The sequence below is a fragment of the Aegilops tauschii genome, chromosome 2, assembly GCF_002575655.3.
Source record: "Aegilops tauschii subsp. strangulata cultivar AL8/78 chromosome 2, Aet v6.0, whole genome shotgun sequence".
In the NCBI taxonomy this organism is placed as follows: domain Eukaryota; kingdom Viridiplantae; phylum Streptophyta; class Magnoliopsida; order Poales; family Poaceae; genus Aegilops; species Aegilops tauschii.
The window spans coordinates 394,999,809-395,021,715 of NC_053036.3; the positions used below are offsets into that span (position 1 = coordinate 394,999,809).

Genomic DNA, 21,907 nt, shown 5'->3' on the forward strand with positions numbered 1-21,907 from the left:
CACTACTTTAGTTATCTAAAATGTCTTATATTAGTTTACAGAGGGAGTATTACAATAGTTTTTTTGTCCTTAGGGCAAGAAGAACAATTACGTACATAATGAACATTTCTAGTGACAACTGTACTGGATTTGCCACCAGTACTGGTGCTCATGCCCTCTGGCTTGTCTCATTTAGATCCCGTCTCATATGATCATCAGCGCATCAAGGGCACCATCCTAGCCTAGCCCTAGAGAGCCCCTTAATTCTGGCAATCCTGCTGGCCATTACAGGCTACACTGCCTAAAAGTCTAGTGTAACCCAAGACTTTTGCACTGTCATAGCCGCATTAAGCTGCCATTAGCACCTACGGAATTGCATTGTTTACTCTTAGTGGGTCGCTCGAGGAGTTTCTTAGTTTCAACTGTGCAGATCATACTTTAGTATACTGATCTTTGTCTTGTTAAGAAAGATTCTCTCTCTCTGTCGTGGAGCTGCAGCACAACTGTTGCTGCTGTCGCAACATTTTCTGACAAACCGGACCAAAACAATAATGTTATTATAATTCAGATTCACCAAAAATGAAGGGCAAGGAAGGATCTAACGGATTAGCCCTGTTTCTGTCATAATGTCAATTTTTAGGTCATTATAGCGTACTGTACACTAATAACAGTCATTAAATGTACTCATGACCCATGTAGAGTAGGGAGGAAAAGGTTACCGCTGAAGAGTTGAGAGTTCAGAGTAGTCCACAGTTGGCAAACAGTGACACCACACAAATGTAGACAGTAACACCAAAGACATTTACCCCACAGATGAGAAGAGAAACATTTACCCATTCCATTATACTTTCAAGGCATGATCTCCTTTGGCCCCTAATTTCTCTGAACCTTGCAAGCTGCAGGATAGTATGCAAAACAGCAGTCAAATTGCTGGCAGAGCGGGCGTTCAGCCTCTTATTAATCCATTTTTAAAATGGTGCAGCCTCTCAAGTTGGCCGTTCCAAGCTGCACATTGCATTCCGGCCAGTCCCCAACTCTGACCGCCCCCATGTTTCCTTCCAGTATTCAACTTTCCTCGCTCATGGCGTGTACTGGTCCAATCACCAGACCAATCCCTTTCAAAGACTACCACCAAAAGAGAAAGTTCTCCAGCCGCTGCGGCTGCCTTTATCTTGCCATGACCATCGCACACACCTCCTCCTCTCTCGTCCTCCTCGCTCCTCCTCCCCCTCCTCTCTCTCCTCCAAGACAGAGAGACACACACAGAGAGAGCCCATATCATATCCAGTACTGCCTGTGACACTTGTGCTGCTGCGACTCCTGTTGTTTGGCCAGCCTTGTGCCCATCATCTGCATCAAGTACGGCCATCATAGGGGCCGGGGCCGGCATCCCACGCAGTGACCGACCCTGCTGCGGTCACTTCACGGGTTTCGTCTGCCGCTGTTACATTACATCGCCATGGATTCTTGATGGGAGTGGCATGGGAGTGAGTGCCTCCAACCTCCAACGAGTTAAAAAAAAGCTTTCTGTGTGACCGCATTCCTCGAAATAAGTCGATCGCGGCCTACAAAGGCTTCTCCACCGATCGGCCGGAGCTGCAGATTTGTTTGCCATCTTTTGGGGTTTTCTTGATGAGTTCTTGGTTGGTATGAGTGGAGTGGTTTGCGATTCTCTTTTTCCTGCTTGGAGGAAGGATTAGGTTCTTCCATTTCTTGCTGGGTCCGTGCTCTTGTGTGGGCGTCTAGCTTCTTCCATTTCTTGTTGCATTCCTGCTGATCTCTGTGGGTGCCAGAGATGAGCGTACCGCACCTGTTCCGGTGTCCGATCAGCCTGGACATCTTCACGGACCCGGTGACGCTCTGCACGGGGCAGACGTACGACCGTCAATGCATCGAGCGGTGGCTCGCTGACGGCCACCGCACCTGCCCCGTCACAATGCAGGCCCTCGGCGACGCCGACACCACCGTGCTCGTGCCCAACCGCACCCTGCGCCACCTCATCGAGCGCTGGCTCTCCGCCGCCACCGACCACAGCCTCCCGGAGTCGGCGGACGACGATCCATCGCTTGCGGCGCTCAAGCGGTGCCTCCAGTCCGACGCCACCTCCGCCGCCGCCAAGATCGGCGCGCTCAAGAAGGTCTTGGCGCTGGCGTCCGAGTCCGACGTCGGCCGCGCGTGCATGCTGCAGCTGGGGTTCCTCTGCGTGCTCCTGCCGCTCGTCTTCCACGCCGCGCCGACCGCGCCAGCGCAGCGCCACGCAGAGGCGGAGGAGCTCGCGCTGCAGTGCGCGCTCAGCCTCATGCCGTCGAACGCCGCCGCGCCGCAGCTGGACTGCCTCAACATGCTCAAGAAGGAGGACAACCTGGCGTCCTTCGTCCGGCTGCTGGGGCGAGGCAGCGGCCGGGCCAAGGCAGGCCTGTGCCGCCTCCTGGAGACCGTCGCCACGGCCGCGGCGACGCGGGACCTGGCGCTCGTCGTGGCCGCCTCGCCGCGCGTGTGGCAGGCGCTCCTGCCGCTCCTGCAGCAGCACGCCGGCCCGGCCCCCGACGCGCGCGCCTCGGAGGCTGCGGTGCGCGCGATCGCTGCGGTCTGCGCGGCCGAGCCGGCGCGTGGCAGCGCCATCCACCACGGCGCGGTCGGCGCGCTCTTCAGGCACCTGTCGTGGTGGGCGTACGGCAAGGGCGGCGGGGCCGTGTCCAGCGCGCTGGCGGCGGTGGAGGCGCTGGCGGAGACGGAGGCCGGCCGGAGGGCGGTGGCGCGCGCGCCCGGCGCAACGCGGATTCTCGTGAGGCACGTGTTCATGATGTCATCGAGCAACGACGGGAGCGAGCACGCGGCGGCGGCGCTGCTAGCCGTGTGCAGGGAGTCGCGGGCGGCGCGGAGCGAGGCGGTGGGCGCCGGGGTGGTGACGCAGCTGCTGCTGCTGCTTCAGAGCCAGTGCGGCGCCAGGGCTAAGGCCAAGGCGAGGGCGCTGCTGAAGCTGCTCAAATCCAGGTGAACTAGAGCTGAGTACTCATTAGAGTTAGCGAGGATTTAGATGTTCTTGTAAGCTGTAAGTTTCTGCGTCAAGAATGTCTGCCAATGACATGGTATTCAATTCCGTGCAATTTATGTAGTAACTCTGTGAGATTAAATTGCCCGGACGTATTGTGGTGATTCTCTTGATTTGAACTGTTTTGTTACTGGAAACAGCAAGATGTAGGTGTACCATTAATCTGGAAAGATTGTTCGATTTAAGTAGTCTAACAGTTGCCCACTTTTAAATAGGAAAGTACAAAATACTTGACAGAATAGCGGGGATAGCTCAGTTGGGAGAGCGTCAGACTGAAGATCTGAAGGTCGCGTGTTCGATCCACGCTCACCGCATTCTCTTCTTTTTATTGAAATTTAAATTTAGTCTTCTAACTCATTCAAAATTGTTTCTAGATTTTGCACTTGATTTGTGAACTGCCTAACCAATCACTTTTTTAAAATCTGAAAATGGTATTCTATCGCCTGAGTTTTTTTCATAAGGCTGAATTCTTAAATAAATGAGGTGGCAGAATTTTGTGCGCTGAAACCAAACTTTTACTTTTTTTAACACACTACAGACGCAAGCGCTCATATACATGCGCGTACACTCACCCCTATGAAGGCACACATGCACACCCTACCGCTATAAGCACTTCCGAAAGATTGAGCCGGCATATCATCTTGCACTTGATTTGTGAACTGCCTAACCAATCACTTTTTCAAAATCTGAAAATGGTATTCTATCGCCTGAGTTTTTTTCACAAGGCTGAATTCTTAAATAAATGATGTGGCAGAATTTTGTGCGCTGAAACCAAACTTTTAATTTTTTTTAACACACTACAGACGCAAGCGCTCATATACACGCGCATACACTCACCCCTATGAAGGCACACACGCACACCCTACCGCTATGAGCACTTCCGAAAGATTGAGCCGGCATATCATCTTGAAATTTAAGAAGTCACCTTAGGCACCTCGGTTGGGGAACGTAGTAATTTCAAAAAAAAATCCTACGCACATGCAAGATCATGGTGATGCATAGTAACGAGAGGGGAGAGTGTCGTCCACGTACCCTCGTAGACAGTTAAGCGGAAGCGTTATGACAACGCGGTTGATGTAGTCGTACGTCTTCACAGTCGACCGATCCTTAGTACCGAACGTACGGCACCTCCGCGTTCAGCACACGTTCAGCTCGGTGACGTCCCGCGATCTCACGATCCAGTAGAGCTCGAGGGAGAGTTTCGTCAGCACGACGGCGTGGTGACGATGTTGATGAAGCTACCGTCGCAGGGCTTCGCCTAAGCACCGTTACGATAGACCGAGGTGGATTATGGTGGAGGGGGCACCGCACACGGCTAAAAGATCAATGATCAATTGTTGTGTCTATGGGGTGCCCCCCTGCCCCCGTATATAAAGGAGCTAGGGGGGAGGCGGCCGGCCAGGAGGAGGGCGCGCCAAGGGGGGAGTCCTACTCCCGGGGAGTAGGACTCCTCCTTTCCTAGTAGGAGTAGGAGAAGGGAAGGAAGGGAGAGAGGAAGAGAAGAAAAAAGGGGGGCGCCCCCCCCTCCTTGTCCAATTCGGACTAGAGGGGGAGGGGCGCGCGGCTGCCCTGGCCGCCCCTCCTCTTCTCCCACTAAGGCCCATTAGGCCCAATATACTCCCCGGGGGGTTCTGGTAACCCCCCGGTACTCCGGTATATGTCCGAAACCTCCCGAAACCTTTCCGGTGTCCGAACATAGTCGTCCAATATATCGATCTTTACGTCTCGACCATTTCGAGACTCCTCGTCATGTCCGTGATCATATCCGGGACTCCGAACTACCTTCGGTACATCAAAACACAAAAACTCATAATACCAATCGTCACAGAACTTTAAGCGTGCGGACCCTACGGGTTCGAGAACTATGTAGACATGACCGAGACACGTCTCCGGTCAATAACCAATAGCGGAACCTGGATGCTCATATTGGCTCCTACATATTCTACGAAGACCTTTATCGGTCAAACCGCATAACAATATACGTTGTTCCCTTTGTCATCGGTATGTTACTTGCCCGAGATTCGATCGTCGGTATCTCAATACCTAGCTCAATCTCGTTACCGGCAAGTCTCTTTACTCGTTACGTAATGCATCATCCCGCAACTAACTCATTAGTCACATTGCTTGCAAGGCTTATTGTGATGTGCATTACCGAGAGGGCCCAGAGATACCTCTCCGACAATCGGAGTGACAAATCCTAATCTCGATCTATGCCAACTTAACAAGTACCACCGGAGACACCTGTAGAGCACCTTTATAATCACTCAGTTACGTTATGACGTTTGGTAGCACACAAAGTGTTCCTCCGGTAATCGGGAGTTGCATAATCTCATATTCATAGGAACATGTACAAGTCATGAAGAAAGCAATAGCAGTAAACTAAGCGATCAATTGCTAAGCTAACGGAATGGGTCAAGTCAATCACATCATTCTCATAATGATGTGATCCCGTTAATCAAATGACAACTCATGTCCATGGCTAAGAAACTCAACCATCTTTGATTAACGAGCTAGTCAAGTAGAGGCATACTAGTGACACTATGTTTGTCTATGTATTCACACATGTACTAAGTTTCCGGTTAATACAATTCTAGCATGAATAATAAACATTTATCATGATATAAGGAAATATAAATAACAACTTTATTATTGCCTCTAGGGCATATTTCCTTCAGTCTCCCACTTGCACTAGAGTCAATAATCTAGTTCACATCGCCATGTGATTTAACACCAATAGTTCACATCACCATGTGATTAATATCCATAGTTCACATCGCCATGTGGCCCACACTCAAAGGGTTTACTAGAGTCAGTAATCTAGCTCACATCGCCATGTGATTAACACCCAAAGAGTACTAAGGTGTGATCATGTTTTGCTTGTGAGAGAAGTTTCGTCAACGGGTCTGCCAAATTCAGATCCGTATGTATTTTGCAAATTTCTATGTCTACAATGCTCTGCACGGAGCTACTTTAGCTAATTGCTCACTACAGGAAACTGCTAGTTTGCCGTCTGTGGATAACAGACGGCAAAGACGTAAATCCAGACGGCAAAGAGTTTGCCGTCAGGAAGAAGACGACAAAGTCAGACGGCAAAGGTAAATCGGCAAAGAATACTTTGCCGTCTGCTATTTTTTCTGGTCGACGGCAACGACTTTGCTGTCAGTCTATACCTTGCATCGACGTAACCCTTTACGACGAACCTTTTGTCACTTTCAATATGTATCCAGATTGAGACTTAGAGTCATCTGGATCAGTGTCAAAACTTGCATCGACGTAACCCTTTACGACAAACCTTTTGTCACCTCCATCATCGAGAAACATATCCTTATTCCACTAAGGATAATTTTGACCGCTGTTCAGTGATCTACTCCTAGATCACTATTGTACTCCCTTGCCAAAATCAGTATAGGGTATACAATAGATCTGGTACACAGCATGGCATACTTTATAGAACCTATGGCTGAGGCATAGGGAATGACTTTCATTCTCTTTCTATCTTCTGCCGTGGTCGGGCTTTGAGTCTTACTCAATTTCACACCTTGTAACACAAGCAAGAACTCTTTCTTTGACTGTTCCATTTTGAACTACTTCAAAATCTTGTCAAGGTATGTACTCCTTGAAAAACCTATCAAGCGTCTTGATCTATCTCTATAGATCTTGATGCTCAATATGTAAGCAGCTTCACCGAGGTCTTTCTTTGAAAAACTCCTTTCAAATACTCCTTTATGCTTTCTAGAGAAATCCTACATTATTTCCGATCATCAATATGTCATTCACATATACTTATCAGAAATGTTGTAGTGCTCCCACTCACTTTCTTGTAAATACAGGCTTCATCGCAAGTCTGTATAAAACTACATGCTTTGATCAACTCATCAAAGCGTATATTCCAGCTCCGAGAAGCTTGCACCAGTCCATAGATGGATCGCTGGAGCTTGCACATTTTGTTAGCACCTTTAGGATCGACAAAACCTTCTGGTTGCATCATATACAACTCTTCTTTAAGAAATCCATTAAGGAATGTAGTTTTGACATCCATTTGCTAGATTTCATAAAATGCGGCAATTTGCTAACATGATTCGGACAGACTTAAGCATCGCTACGAGTGAGAAAATCTCATCATAGTCAACACCTTGATCTTTGTCAAAAACCTTTTTCGACAAGTCTAGCTTTGTAGATAGTAACACTACTATCAGTGTCTGTCTTCCTCTTGAAGATCCATTTATTTTCTTTGGCTTGCCGATCATCGGGCAAGTCAACCAAAGTCCACACTTTGTTCTCATATATGGATCCCATCTCAGATTTCATGGCCTCAAGCCATTTTGCGGAATCTGGGCTCATCATCGCTTCCTCATAGTTTGTAGGTTCGTCATGGTCAAGTAACATGACTTCCAGAACAGGATTACCGTACCACACTGGTGCGGATCTTACTCTGGTTGACCTACGAGGTTCAGTAGTAACTTGATCTGAAGTTACATGATCATCATCATTAGCTTCCTCACTAATTGGTGTAGGAGTCATAGGAACAGATTTCTGTGATGAACTACTTTCCAATAAGGGAGCAGGTACAGTTACCTCATCAAGTTCTACTTTTCTCCCACTCACTTCTTTCGAGAGAAACTCCTTCTCTAGAAAGGATCCATTCTTAGCAACGAATGGCTTGCCTTCGGATCTGTGATAGAAGGTGTACCCAACAGTTTCCTTGGGTATCCTATGAAGACACATTTCTCCGATTTGGGTTCGAGCTTCTCAGGTTGAAGCTTTTTCACATAAGCATCGCAGCCCCAAACTTTAAGAAGCGACAACTTTGGTTTCTTGCCAAACCACAGTTCATAAGGCGTCGTCTCAACGGATTTCGATGGTGCCCTATTTAACGTGAATGCAGCCGTCTCTAAAGCATAACCCCAAAACGATAGCGGTAAATCAGTAAGAGACATCATAGATCGCACCATATCTAGTAAAGTACGATTACAACGTTCGGACACACCATTACGTTGTGGTGTTCCGGGTGGCGTGAGTTGCGAAACTATTCCGCATTATTTCAAATGTAGACCAAACTCGTAACTCAAATATTCTCCTCCACGATCATATCGTAGAAACTTTATTTTCTTGTTACGATGATTTTCCACTTCACTCTGAAATTATTTGAAATTTTTAAATGTTTCAGATTTATGTTTCATGAAGTAGATATACCCATATCTGCTCAAATTATCTGTGAAGGTCAGAAAATAACGATACCTGCCGCGAGCCTCAACATCCGTCGGACTGCATACATCAGTATGTATTATTTCCAACAAGTTAGTTGCTCGCTTCATTGTTCCAGAGAACGGAGTCTTAGTCATCTAGCCCATGAGGCATGGTTCGCAAGCATCCACTGATTCATAATCAAGTGATTCCAAAAGCCCATCAGCATGGATTTTTTTCATGCGCTTTACACCAATATGACCTAAACGGCAGTGCCACAAATAAGTTGCACTATCATTATTAACTTTGCATCTTTTGGCTTCAATATTATGAATATGTGTATCACTACGATCGAGATTCAATAAACCATTCACCTTGGGTGTATGACCATTGAAGGTTTTATTCATGTAAATAGAACAACAATTATTCTCTGACTTTAAATGAATAACCGTATTGCAATAAACATGATCAAATCATATTCATGCTTAACGCAAACACCAAATAATATTTATTTAGGTTCAACACTAATCCCGAAAGTATAGGGAGTGTGCGATGATGATCATATCAATCTTGGAACCACTTCCAACCCATATCGTCACTTCACCCTCAACTAGTTTCTGTTCATTTTGCAACTCCCGTTTTGAGTTACTACTCTTTAGTAACTGAACCAGTATCAAATACCGAGGGGCTGCTATAAACACTAGTAAAGTACACATAAATAACATGTATATCAAATATACCTTTGTTCACTTTGCCATCCTTCTTATCCGCCAAGTATCTAGGGCAGTTCCACTTTCAGTGACCATTTCCTTTGCAGTAAAAGCACTTAGTTTCAGGCTTGGGTCTAGCTTTGGGCTTCTTCATGGGAGTGGCAACTAGCTTGCCATTCTTCTTAAAGTTCCCTTTCTTTCCCTTGCCCTTTTACTTGAAACTAATGGTCTTGTCAGCCACCAACACTTGATGCTTTTTCTTGATTTCTACCTTCGCTGATTTCAGCATTGCGAAGAGCTTGGGAATTGTTTCTGTTATCCCTTGCATATTATAGTTCATCACGAAGTTCTAGTAACTTGGTGATGGTGACTAGAGAATTCTGTCAATCACTATTTTATCTAGAAGATTAACTCCCACTTGATTCAAGCGATTGTAGTACCCAGATAATCTGAGCACATGCTCACTGCTTGAGCTATTCTCCTCCATCTTTTAGCTATAGAACTCGTTGGAGACTTCATATCTCTCAACTCGGATATTTGCTTGAAATATTAACTTCAACTCCTGGAACATCTCATATGGTCCATGACTTTCAAAACGTCTTTGAAGTCCCGATTCTAAGCCGTTAAGCATGGTGCACTAAACTATCAAGTAGTCATCATATTGAGCTAGCCAAACGTTCATAACGTCTACATTTGCTCCTGCAATAGGTCTGTCACCTAGCGGTGCATCAAGGACATAATTCTTCTGTGCAGCAATGAGGATAAACCTCAGATCACGGATCCAGTCCGCATCATTGTTACTATCATCTTTCAACTTAGTTTTCTCTAGGAACATATCAAAAATAAAACAGGGGAGCTAAATGCGAGCTATTGATCTACAACATAGATATGCTAATACTAACAGGACTAAGTTCATGATAAATTTAAGTTCAGTTAATCATATTACTTAAGAACTCCCACTTAGATAGACATCGCTCTAATCATCTAAGTGATCACGTGATCTAAATCAACTAAACCATGTCCGATCATCACGTGAGATGGAGTAGTTTTCAATGGTGAACATCACTATGTTGATCATATCTACTATATGATTCACGCTCGACCTTTCGGTCTCAGTGTTCCGAGGCCATATCTGCATATGCTAGGCTCGTCAAGTTTAACCCGAGTATTCTGCGTGTGTAAAACTGTCTTACACCCGTTGTAGATGAACGTTGAGCTTATCACACCCGATCATCACGTGGTGTCTCGGCACGACGAACTTTGGCAACGGTGCATACTCAGGGAGAACACTTTTACCTTGAAATTTAGTGAGAGATCGTCTTATAATGCTACCGTCAATCAAAGCAGAATAAGATGCATAAAGGATAAACATCACATGCAATCAATATAAGTGATATGATATGGCCATCATCATCTTGTGCCTTTGATCTCCATCTCCAAAGCACCGTCATAATCACCGTTGTCACCGGCGCGACACCTTGATCTCCATCATAGCATCATTGTCGTCTCGCCAACTATTACTTCTACGACTATCGCTACCGCTTAGTGATAAAGTAAAGCAATTACAAGGCGATTGCATTGCATACAATAAAGCGACAACCATATGGCTCCTGCCAGTTGTTGATAACTCCGTTACAAAACATGATCATCTCATACAATAAATATAGCATCATGTCTTGACCATATCACATCACAACATGCCCTGCAAAAACAAGTTAGACGTCCTCTACTTTATTGTTGCAAGTTTTACGTGGCTGCTACGGGCTTGAGCAAGAACCGTTCTTACCTACGCATCAAAACCACAACGATAGTTTGTCAAGTTAGTGTTGTTTTAACCTTCTCAAGGACCGGGCATAGCCACACTCGGTTCAACTAAAGTTGGAGAAACTGACACCCGCCAGCCACCTGTGTGCAAAGCAGGTCGGTAGAACCAGTCTCGCGTAAGTGTACGCGTAATGTCGGTCCGGGCCGCTTCATCCAACAATACCGCCGAACCAAAGTATGGCATGCTGGTAAGCAGTATGACTTGTATTGCCCACAACTCACTTGTGTTCTACTCGTGCATATAAGATCTATGCATAAACCTGGCTCTAATACCACTGTTGGGAATGTAGTAATTTCAAAAAAAATCCTACGCACATGCAAGATCATGCTGATGCATAGCAACGAGAGGGGAGAGTGTCATCCACGTACCCTCATAGACCGTTAAGCGGAAGCGTTATGACAACGCGGTTGATGTAGTCGTACGTCTTCACGATCGACTGATCCTTAGTACCGAACGTACGGCACCTCCGCGTTCAGCACACGTTCAGCTCGGTGACGTCCCGCGATCTCACGATCCAGTAGAGCTCGAGGGAGAGTTTCGTCAGCACGACGGCGTGGTGACGATGTTGATGAAGCTACCGTCGCAGGGCTTCGCCTAAGCACCGTTACGATAGACCGAGGTGGATTATGGTGGAGGGGGCACCACACACGGCTAAAAGATCAATGATCAATTGTTGTGTCTATGGGGTGCCCCCCTGCCCCCGTATATAAAGGAGCTAGGGGGGAGGCGGCCGACCAGGAGGAGGGTGCGCCAAGGGGTGAGTCCTACTCCCACCGGGAGTAGGACTCCTCCTTTCCTAGTAGGAGTAGGAGAAGGGAAGGAAGGGAGAGAGGAAGAGAAGGAAAAAGGCCCCCCCCCCTTGTCCAATTCGGACTAGAGGGGGAGGGGGCGCGCGGCTGCCCTGGTCGCCCCTCCTCTTCTCCCACTAAGGCCCATTAGGCCCAATATACTCCCTGGGGGGTTCCGGTAACCCCCCGGTACTCCGGTATATGTCCGAAACCTCCCGAAACCTTTCCGGTGTCCGAACATAGTCGTCCAATCTATCGATCTTTACGTCTCGACCATTTCGAGACTCCTTGTCATGTCTGTGATCATATCGGGGACTCCGAACTACCTTCGGTACATCAAAACACAAAAACTCATAATACCAATCGTCACAGAACTTTAAGCGTGCGGACCCTACGGGTTCGAGAACTATGTAGACATGACCGAGACACGTCTCCGGTCAATAACCAATAGCGGAACCTAGATGCTCATATTGGCTCCTACATATTCTACGAAGATCTTTATCGGTCAAACCGCATAACAACATACGTTGTTCCCTTTGTCATCGGTATGTTACTTGCCCGAGATTCGATCGTCGATATCTCAATACCTAGCTCAATCTCGTTACCGGCAAGTCTCTTTACTCGTTACGTAATGCATCATCCCGCAACTAACTCATTAGTCACATTGCTTGCAAGGCTTATTGTGATGTGCATTACCAAGAGGGCCCAGAGATACCTCTCCGACAATCGAAGTGAAAAATCCTAATCTCGATCTATGCCAACTCAACAAGTACCATCGGAGACACCTGTAGAGCACCTTTATAATCACCCAGTTACGTTGTGACGTTTGGTAGCACACAAAGTGTTCCTCCGGTAATCGGGAGTTGCATAATCTCATAGTCATAGGAACATGTACAAGTCATGAAGAAAGCAATAGCAGTAAACTAAACGATCAACTGCTAAGCTAATGATGTGATCCCGTTAATCAAATGACAACTCATGTCCATGGCTAGGAAACTCAACAATCTTTGATTAACGAGCTAGTCAAGTAGAGGCATACTAGTGACACTATGTTTGTCTATGTATTCACATATGTACTAAGTTTCCGGTTAATACAATTCTAGCATGAATAATAAATATTTATCATGATATAATGAAATATAAATAACAACTTTATTATTGCCTCTAGGGCATATTTCCTTCAATCTCGTCATCGACGGGAACGTCTCCTCTCACTGAATGCGCATCGCCGAAAATCCTGAAATAAATTCAGGAATAAATGCGAGCACCAGAACTTGAACCCTGGTGGGCTGGGGATACCACAGTCCCTCAAACCATCCAAACTTTTATTATTGACTTCTATGTTTCAATCCATGTAGGATCTCACATGCCATAACACCTTACACCTTTTTTTCACACTCCTTTCTGTTTGAAATACTATAAAATAAAGTGGCACTAGATGTTTGTTTTATTATAAGGATTTCATAGGAGTTGTGAAGTATTGAAATCCTTAGGAATTTTACTAGTATATGTGGGTTGTTTGATTCGGATGATTGAAATCTATAGAAAATTTTCCAAAGATTTATGTGCAGTACATTTCAAAGGAAATTTTCCCTCCACTTGCAAAGAGTCCCTTGTTTTACCTTTGCAGACAAACATACATCACTACCAATTTAATCCCGTAGAATTCAAGTGGGAATGATGTTGCAATTCCCGTGTTTTTCTATTCATGTGTTCTTTTATTTTTGAAATCCTGTGAATCAAAAAGGCTCCAAGAGCAAGTATAATAATGGGCTTATAGCCCGCTTATATAGCACTTTTGCCTATGTAGAGGAGAGAGATGTGAAAAAGTAAGGGGAGTGGGATCTCATCCAAGAGCCTAGCTATATGCGCATTCCTAGATAAATGCAATAAATGTGAAGAAAGAGATAAAGGGAAGATGAAAAAAACTACTAATTTAATAGCCAACCTTATAGCGAAAGTGCCTTTCTACATCCAGGAGCTCCTGGTGTGAACAGTAATATCAAAAAAATAGAAAAAAACAAAAAAATTGAATTTTTTTTGTGACATACTTTCACAAATGTTTGTCGTGCACGCAAAAAATCATCGCAAAATCACATTGGTGGAAGTCGTGCTAAAAAAACAAAATCGCAGCTCCAAAATGCTTTTGTAAGTAACATTTTCAGAACATCGGTTTTGTTTTTTTACCACACCTTTCATCAATGTGATTTTGTGATAAAATTTTGCATGCACAACAAACATTTGTGAAAGTATGCCACAAATAAATTTTAGATTTTTTTGAATTTTTTTGATTTTACTGTTCACACCAGGAGCATTTGCTCCTGGGTGTAGAAACTCCACATCCACCTTATAGCCCACATTATTGTATGAGTGCATGTAGATGATGGCTATAGATGACATGGCGGTTCCTTATAGCCATCAGCTAGCTATATTATTAACCATGCTCTAATACTAGCTAGCTAAAATTCTAGCATTCTTATTGTTTTAAATGATAGATTTTAACTTCAATATAATAATAAAAGGGCAGACCAGTGCTAGAAACTCACATACTAGCTGGGTCTGAGGAAGGATTATACGAGGCAGCCCTTACCCTACACATGCACTGTGCAATGCAATGAAGCCGTGTCAAACCAAGGAGCTCTTGGTGGAAAGTACTTCATCACTAAGCCAAGCCTGTCTTTAAATAAGATAGTAACAAAGAAAACAAAATTTGTAATTATCGGTGCACTAGCTTCTAAAAGAATATGTTAAGGCAAATTTGCAGGGTGTTTTTGGTTCACGGAATTCTAAAAACATAAGAATATCATGACATGTTGGATCCTAGAGGAATTGAAAGCGTATGGATGTGCAACAAAAGTTGTCTGGTTGCATCAAATGAGAAATGCAAGAAACTTTGGTCAAGGATTATGTGTGCCAGAACTGTCGAGAAAGAAACAACTGTCCTCCGTTTTTTTCTTTGCAACTTTATGTCAATGCTTTCGACTTGAATTTAAACATCAGCTCGATGCATACAAAAAACCATGTTTCGGTTACAGGAAAAATGCACCCACACCATTTCAGAATATATACGTTCACTTTTTCTCCAATGTTGTACCATGAACATTAGCCAGCTAAATTTCCAATATCTGACACGAAAGTCGACGATCCCTCCTAACAACAACTGTGAGCTTGCGCAAACTGGCGAGTTTACAACCCTATTGCTATAAGGGTTTGTATTGATTTACATCATGATATAACGGCCTATATATATACAGATCTTCATGATACATCCTCTTTCCTCGAGAACCCTTTTCGACTGTACAGTAAATCAGATGGTTGTCGCAACACAAAGCTACAAGAGGCTGCAGACAGAACAACTCTGAGCATCTACCATGTTATGGGTGCATTTTTCATGCTGAAGGTCCACAAAAGACGCTTAGAACCTTTTTGGAGAACCGTAAGGGCTTTGGAGTTTCAAGGAGCCATCCTGCCAGGGATCCGGCATTCGTTGTGCCTGATTCAGTGCGTAGCTTGATGAATTGTAAGCCGCAGCACCAGACGAGAGCATTGGGTGGGGCGGAGACGGCAAGCAGCTCCAGTTGGACTGCTTAAATTGCCTCAGTGGGCTTGAGCAGGGGGACACCGGTAGAGACATGTTTGTTCGCACAGGAATAGGGCTGCTAAAGCACATATATATTTTGTTAACAAAAATACGATGTTACGAGAAGGGTGAAAATGAGGATGGAAGTGAAGTACGGAGTATTTAAGTACCTCGAGGTACGGGGTGAAGGGACAGTTGTAGAAAATCCGGTAAAATCTCGCGCACTCACACCTATATCCCTTAGGGGAGTAATACTTCTTCGTGATGGCAACTCCCTGTTAGACTGCAACGAGAGAGGGCAGCATAAGGAGTGTGAGCTTTCAGGGAACAGATAGCATAAATGGAGCAAACAATGATACCTTTTTCCTTGAATAACAACAATCATGCAATGAACTTTACAAAAAAGAAGTCACAGATTACTCATGAACTCGTTTAGAGCAGACATAATAGGATCTTTTATGAAATTAAGCCAAAACCCCCCACAAAGTTGATCTGGTGTGCATACAATGACCAAAAAACCAGAATAGTGCTTCTAGCTATTTCTTAAATTGGTCCGGACTGAGTCCAAGTAAATTCAATAGTTCATGCAAATGTCAAGCACTCATGTCAGTGAGCCACTATAATAAGTGACCCTCTCTTTGGCTTTTTTTTTCACAGTACCTTCTACTACCAACAAATGGTACTCCCTCCGTCCCGAATTATTTGTCTACGATTTGTCTAGATAGAGATGTATCTAAACAAGTTTTAGTGTTAGATACATCCATATCTAGACAAACCTAAGACAAGTAATTTGGGATGGTGGTAATAGTATAATAAGACTCATCAAACTATTGATTTTATTGGACACTTTCTACTTTAAACATCGGACTGTTTTATTTTTTACATGAAAGGATCAAGGGCATAAGGTTTGATGGGCTGATAAAGGTCCACTCCGCCCAGTCACACGATTGGTATCAAAACTTCTGCATGAGTTCGCCGCCGGCTGCCGGCGTGCTTGCACGAGTCTGCTCTTCCCCTGCAGGCGGCAGCCGGCGTTGCCGCGGAGACCCACCTTCCATTGTTCATCCATCCAACCAGAATAAGACCTAGGTCTATAGAGTTACGACACAATGGTCTAGCATTTTTCATTCTTGGAATTACCGTATGAGCCACGCAATTTGTTGAACTCTTCCAGTTTTGACCCTGAAATCAGCACTACCATCCTCCACTACTCAGGTTTTACGCACTAGTATAAACTAATATGACCATTAGATTCCTAAAAATGGACAGCTCACATCGATTTGAGGTACCGTAAGAGTCCTCTATCTTCTTATTGGGAAAAAGGCCAGAGAACAAACACATACTTAAGAAATGAGTTTATGGACTAACTATACCATTGTATGCTTCACATCTGCTGGAGCAGAAAATGCATTTCTCAATGCACTGTCTTTTGCTGCTCTTACTGCTGGATGGTCCTGAACAAAAGGATGGTCCATCAACCGACTTGCGGTGGCGCGAGATGCTGGATTACGTTTTAAGCATAGTTTCAAGAAACTTCTCCCATCCTCAGAAAAAATATCTGGGATTTCAGGTGTATCTTTACTGTTTGCAATCTTAAATATTGCAGCTACCTACAAGGCCAGATTGGAGAAGATTGAGTCAGCCTGAATTTGTCACGGCTACATTGAAACAGAAATACAGTTGCAACTTAGAAGCATACCCCTTCATACTGGTGCCAAGGAGGTCTTGCCGTTGCCATCTCAATAATTGTACATCCCAAACTCCAAATGTCAACAGCTAGATTGTAACCTTTACTGTTCATAATAACCTGCATGTTTTCGATATTGAGTAGAGCTTTACTGACAAGGGTACAATTAGCAATGAAGAATACGGTTTGAAGGTTTAGTGTAAAGAAAGGAGGCAGCTCACCTCAGGAGCCATCCAGTAAGGACTTCCTTTGAAAGAGCGTATTTCAGCAAAAGATGATATCTGCTTGAACACAACAAATGAGATAAACGGGCTTGGAGGGGGAGAAGAAGATACAGTGTAGAATTTGTGTTTTCGTTGTATATGCATGTTTGGGCCAAGGCTCATATGGTAGTATTAACAAAGACCACAACTATCTCTTTAAAGGACGCGAATATCTGGCAAACGTTCGCTGGGAGAGAAATTGCCAGCGAACGCCAAAGTCGCCATGCCAACACAACTAAAAACGTCATGCGTTTGTTAGGGACTTGCCATGTATGGAAGGAAAAATTGCCATGGGTAGGGAAGAATTGCCAGCAAACGCAGTGTAACTTTTTTCTTAAATGTCACTCTTGATTTTGATCAAGCGGCTGTAAGGACATTCGCTCGGAGCTCCTTCCCAGCAAAAATTCGCCCATTAGTATTTCTGCTCTTTAAAAATAGAATACCTAGGATTGCTATCTTACAGATGAGACTTTTTTAACATAGTGCTACGCACAGAGAATGGTCGTAGGGAAGGGAGCAGAAAGGGAAAACTGCATACATGCTTAGCCATGCCAAAGTCGGCAAGTTTAACATCACCATTAGGGCCAACAAGTATGTTTGCTCCTTTAATATCTCTGCCAAGAAAAATTAGTATCAATCAATTATTCTATTGTACTACCTATGTAATGTGTAGAACTTATACAAGCTGTATACTACCTGTGGACAGTGTTCTTCGCATGCAAATACGCAAGACCAGCGAGAATTTGACAAGTATAACTGCGAATCACAGGTTCCTTAAAAGGGCCATACTCCCTAAGTAACTTATGAATTGAGCCCCCAGAAACATACTCAAGATAAATTGAAAGGGTATCATCAGTCTGTAAGAGAAGGTACACGGTTAGAAAGTCTAAACACAGCCAATTACTTGGCAATGTACTTCCAATAAAAGCTGATAACCACTAAAGAGCAAAATCATATAAATTCCTTTCAGGATAGAAGAGTACAGGAAGGAAAATGGAGTAAAACATATGCAAGCCAGGTGAGAGGAAAAGCAACAAAATACTTTAAGTCAAACAGAAGCATGTCCAAAGAGGTGGATGGGAGTCGAACAATCCGGGTAAAGCAATTAGCGTGCCTACATAAATTACAATCAATGTTTTTGAAGAACTCCATATTACCTTGAACTTTGATGGTGTGTCTAATTTTGCCTCATGAACTACAAAACCAGCTATCACACCAACCCCTGATATTCTAAAACCAGTGCATTTAACCCCTTAGGATTTGGTGGCAGTTTTGCCAACATTAAAGAAGTAGACTGGAGAATCTGTATTATGAGTGAATATTGCAGGTTTTCTCCTCCCATACATGCTTATACTTGTACATGTAGATATGCAACGAATTTATATCATTGGTTCCATAGCCTCCCAAACTACTGAATAAATTCCACAAACTTCCCGTCAAACAAGTCACTGTGGGTGCATCAAAGGACAGAAATTCAGGAAATTGCTAAAGATCGTGTATATATTGCCAAGCATTTCTTTGGTAGCATTAAGCGCAAAATCCTGGTGAACCTTGTGAGAATGAGTAACCTGGCATTTTTTTTATGTGCATCTACACACAAGGCCCTTGTCAAAACAGCAACTCTAAGCATCATATAAGCTATGACTTGCCACCTATATCTTAACTGTTTATGCAGAATGAAATCGTTTCATTTAACCATTTTTAGATATCATATGTTCGTATAAAGGCAACCTAATTACCGCATGGTTAATGTAGTTTTATACGTAGGTGGATTCTGTTCTCATATTTTTGTGTATATATATGCAACATTTCCGCAATATGTGTTATGAGACAAGGCATCATTTTGTGAGCAATGCCAGTAGCAACAGAAAGAACCTTTCATTATGGATAAAATTCATCATTTGTGAACTTTAGTAAACTGAATTTCCCACGGACTAGACTTTACCTCTATGTGCATGAGACCTTAATGCACACATCATTAATTTTCTTTGAACTTTATAAACTTGGCATTATTTTCTCTCACGAGCCCATCCCATTAAAAATTTGGATGGATCCAAAGAGCAAATAATTATTCGAATATGGCTGCACACAGACAGAGCAGACGGTTTATCAAATAGAACTTACCATATCACTATCATAGTATTGCACAACGTTCGGGTGCGATGCTTTCTTAAGCATGTCTATTTCCTGTTAATACGGAAAGAATAACATGTTGTTCAGTCAATTAAACAGGCAAGGAAAATACCGTTGTGGTGCATAGAAAGACAAGTAAGTTAACTGAATAAGATAATCAACCTGATTCAGTTGCTTGAGTCGTTCTTTCGAATGTGGATCATCTGAAATTACTTGTACTTCCTTAATCGCGCAAAACTGCCCATTTTCACTGCATAATTGGTAGTGAGATAAGAGTTCTTGTACAGACTGCCTTCCCAAACATTTAGGCAGCACCCCAAGACATTCAATCAATATAAACAATTTGACATCAGAAAATTCGAGCGAAACAACAGTGTGCTAAGTTCATATACATTAGGCATGATTCCTTGAGAGCTAGATGCTACATAATCCCATATGTCAACTTATAAACACATCTACTGGAATATTGAACAATTTAGCGCATCCCATACTTCTCCATAGGTTTTGTAGCGTATAATAACACATTAATGCATTGAGTTCCAAATGATAATCAAACCGCAAATGATGCGAACACATGAAAAAACGATGATACCTGTTAAATCCAAGGTAAACCTGGCCAAATGTTCCACTCCCTAATAATTTCCCTTTTTTCCACTGTGATTTGGACTGTGAGCAAGCAGTGGGAGATGTAGGAAGAGGCGAGCAAGCAGTGGGAGATGGAGGAAGAGGTGAACAAGCACTGGGAGATGGAGGTAGAGGTGAGCAAGCACCGGGAGCTGGAGGAAGAGGCAAGGGATGAGGCGGGCTTCTCAAACCCTCACTCATTTTCAATGGTGACCTGGGGCTAAACCCGAATTCTTTTGAATGTACATTATTCACAGCAAAGGCATGGGCTTTTCGGCCAGGGGATGGGCTTCTCGTTCTTGGACCAAATATATCTTCAGTCAACATTCTGCCACGTGAACAACTGGCTTCGCTAGTTGAAGGATCATCGTTATTATGCACATGAAGAGCCCTCATGTTAGAAACAGGCGCCTCAAAGAACTTGTGATGCTCCCGTGGCATACTACATGACATGAAGTGTTTGTCTTCATTTAAGATCATAGCTGTGTCAGATGCCATATCTCTTCCCTTGGCAAAAGCAATTGGATCCATGGACCTGGAGATTATGCAAAGCAACAAAGAACCATCAACAGACGTATAAACATCATTTTGAAATGAACATATCAATACCAAACAAAGTACAAAGAACGCACTAATTGAAGTAACCAAATCAGAAGATATGACCTTGGAACTAGAATAGAAGCATATTGAGTGCAGAACTCGAAGGATATTTACCCATAAACATCAAAAAAAATTGCAAGCATAAACAATATGTTAGCAGAATAATCTGCATCCGACTAAAACGTAAACTTGTTCAGCCTTTTTTCGGAATATTTCTTCAATCACAAATCATAAAACGCCTTGGCATCCGTGGTCACCCCGCCTAGGACTAGGTACATATTTAACCCAAAAACAAATGAAGTGGCTTACGATTGTAGAAGTGCAACGACCACGGAAGAGGTCAACAGGAGAAGTTGGTGCGAAGTCACACTGTTGGCTCCGAGTCTCTAACTCTGCATTTTGACTCCAATTCCTTATAAAAAGTTGCTAAGCCCACTAACCATTCACACTAAACCTAACGCCTCTACCTTTCGAGTAAGCCGCAATTCCCCAAAATTCAATCACAGTGTCACCCAAATTCAGCTCCGACTTCACCCCAAACGTGAAAATTGAACTGGTGAGCAGGGCAGCAGACTCCACAGGCTGCAGCAAATTCGCAGATAAGCCATAACCATCGGGCGATCAGCCGCGTACCTAGACACGTGGTGATCCGGCGCGTCATCCGGCGAAGAGCACACGCTGGAGCCCGAGGCCGAGGAGCAGCCCGCCACATCCGTGGCCTCCTCGCATAGTGGGTCCGGGGTAATCACGGGCACCGGGAGCTTGTACTGGAACTCGGCGCCGCCCCGGACATGGCGCGCGGCCGGCGAGTCGAGGCTGCGGGCCTTCTCCCGCGCCCGGGGGGTCGGGGACGGGGACGGGGACGGGTAGTCGAGGTCGACGGACTTGCGCGAGGGGGAGGAGGCGGCGGAGGAGACGGACGCGGCGCCGGGCTTGGGCTTGGACCTGGACCTCAATTTGCCGCGAAACCAGCCTGGCACGGGCATCGCGGTGGGTGGGGCCCCGTCGGCGCCGGACGCGCCCCCGGGCCGGAGCGGTGGGCAGAGGGGAGCGGAGGAGAGAGGCGCGAGCGAGCGAGCGGGCGAGGAAGGCGCGGGGTAGGAGCCGACGCGACGACGACGCTTTAGGCGAGGAGGAGGAGGAGAAAGAAGAGTGGTGGAGTAGACAAAAGCGGGGGGGATATTTTTTCGGAGAGAAAAAGAAATGGAAATGGCGGTATGCGTGAGAAGTTACTGCCTGCGAGTGGGTGGCAGGCAGCTGCCGCGACGGCGACGCCGCGGGTCCACGTGCGGCTGATGGCTTGTCTCGCCGACGCCTGGGTCCCGGTGCTGTGGTCCGTGCTGTCAGTGGGCGAGTGGTGCTGATGCCGGGGGAGGTTTTTTCTCGGATGGTTGCCCGCGGCGGCTTGCGATGGTGCCGGGCTGCTGCATGTGGGGCCAGGCGAGCCAGGTGCGTGATCGTGAGCGCGCGCGTACGTGCGTC

General features: G+C 44.9%; 2 protein-coding genes and 1 non-coding gene across 4 annotated transcripts; 2 read left to right on the plus strand and 1 right to left on the minus strand.

The window, feature by feature from the left end:
- The first annotated feature begins 952 nt into the window (after positions 1-952).
- LOC109750724 (U-box domain-containing protein 26) lies at positions 953-3,222 on the plus strand. Its single transcript, XM_020309672.4, has one exon. It carries the CDS (start codon positions 1,775-1,777, stop codon positions 2,975-2,977), a length of 1,203 nt encoding a protein of 400 aa, XP_020165261.1. The 5' UTR covers positions 953-1,774; the 3' UTR covers positions 2,978-3,222.
- A 50-nt stretch (positions 3,223-3,272) lies between these two features.
- On the plus strand, positions 3,273-3,345 carry TRNAF-GAA (transfer RNA phenylalanine (anticodon GAA)). The gene has a single exon. It is a non-coding gene; the product is annotated as a tRNA-Phe (tRNA).
- Positions 3,346-14,592: 11,247 nt separating this feature from the next.
- On the minus strand, positions 14,593-21,600 carry LOC109750728 (mitogen-activated protein kinase kinase kinase 3). 2 transcript variants are annotated; one of them, XM_020309678.4, is made up of 11 exons: positions 21,059-21,600; positions 19,794-20,360; positions 19,364-19,451; positions 19,193-19,255; positions 17,765-17,925; positions 17,607-17,682; positions 17,027-17,086; positions 16,818-16,925; positions 16,492-16,728; positions 15,289-15,401; positions 14,593-15,194 (listed from the first exon to the last, which is right to left on the minus strand). In XM_020309678.4, the coding sequence occupies exons 1-11, from the start codon at positions 21,409-21,411 to the stop codon at positions 14,954-14,956; spliced, it is 2,067 nt and encodes a 688-aa protein (XP_020165267.1). In that variant the 5' UTR covers positions 21,412-21,600; the 3' UTR covers positions 14,593-14,953. The 2 variants fall into 2 exon arrangements, with proteins under 2 accessions (XP_020165267.1, XP_020165266.1); XM_020309677.4 differs by having other exon boundaries at positions 14,593-15,197.
- Between the last annotated feature and the right edge of the window lie 307 nt (positions 21,601-21,907).

What these genes read in the sequence shown, in the direction of transcription:
- LOC109750728 (XM_020309677.4), bottom strand. Translation starts at nt 21,411, where the DNA reads ATGCCCGTGCCAGGCTGGTTTCGCGGCAAATTGAGGTCCAGGTCCAAG. An exon ending in ACTTTGGCATGGCTAAGCAT is followed by an intron (nt 17,087 to 17,606) that starts GTATGCAGTTTT and finishes GTGTTCAAGCAG; the next exon opens with ATATCATCTTTTGCTGAAAT. An exon ending in CAGATGTGAAGCATACAATG is followed by an intron (nt 15,402 to 16,491) that starts GTATAGTTAGTC and finishes CTCTCGTTGCAG; the next exon opens with TCTAACAGGGAGTTGCCATC.
- LOC109750724 (XM_020309672.4), top strand. Translation starts at nt 1,775, where the DNA reads ATGAGCGTACCGCACCTGTTCCGGTGTCCGATCAGCCTGGACATCTTC.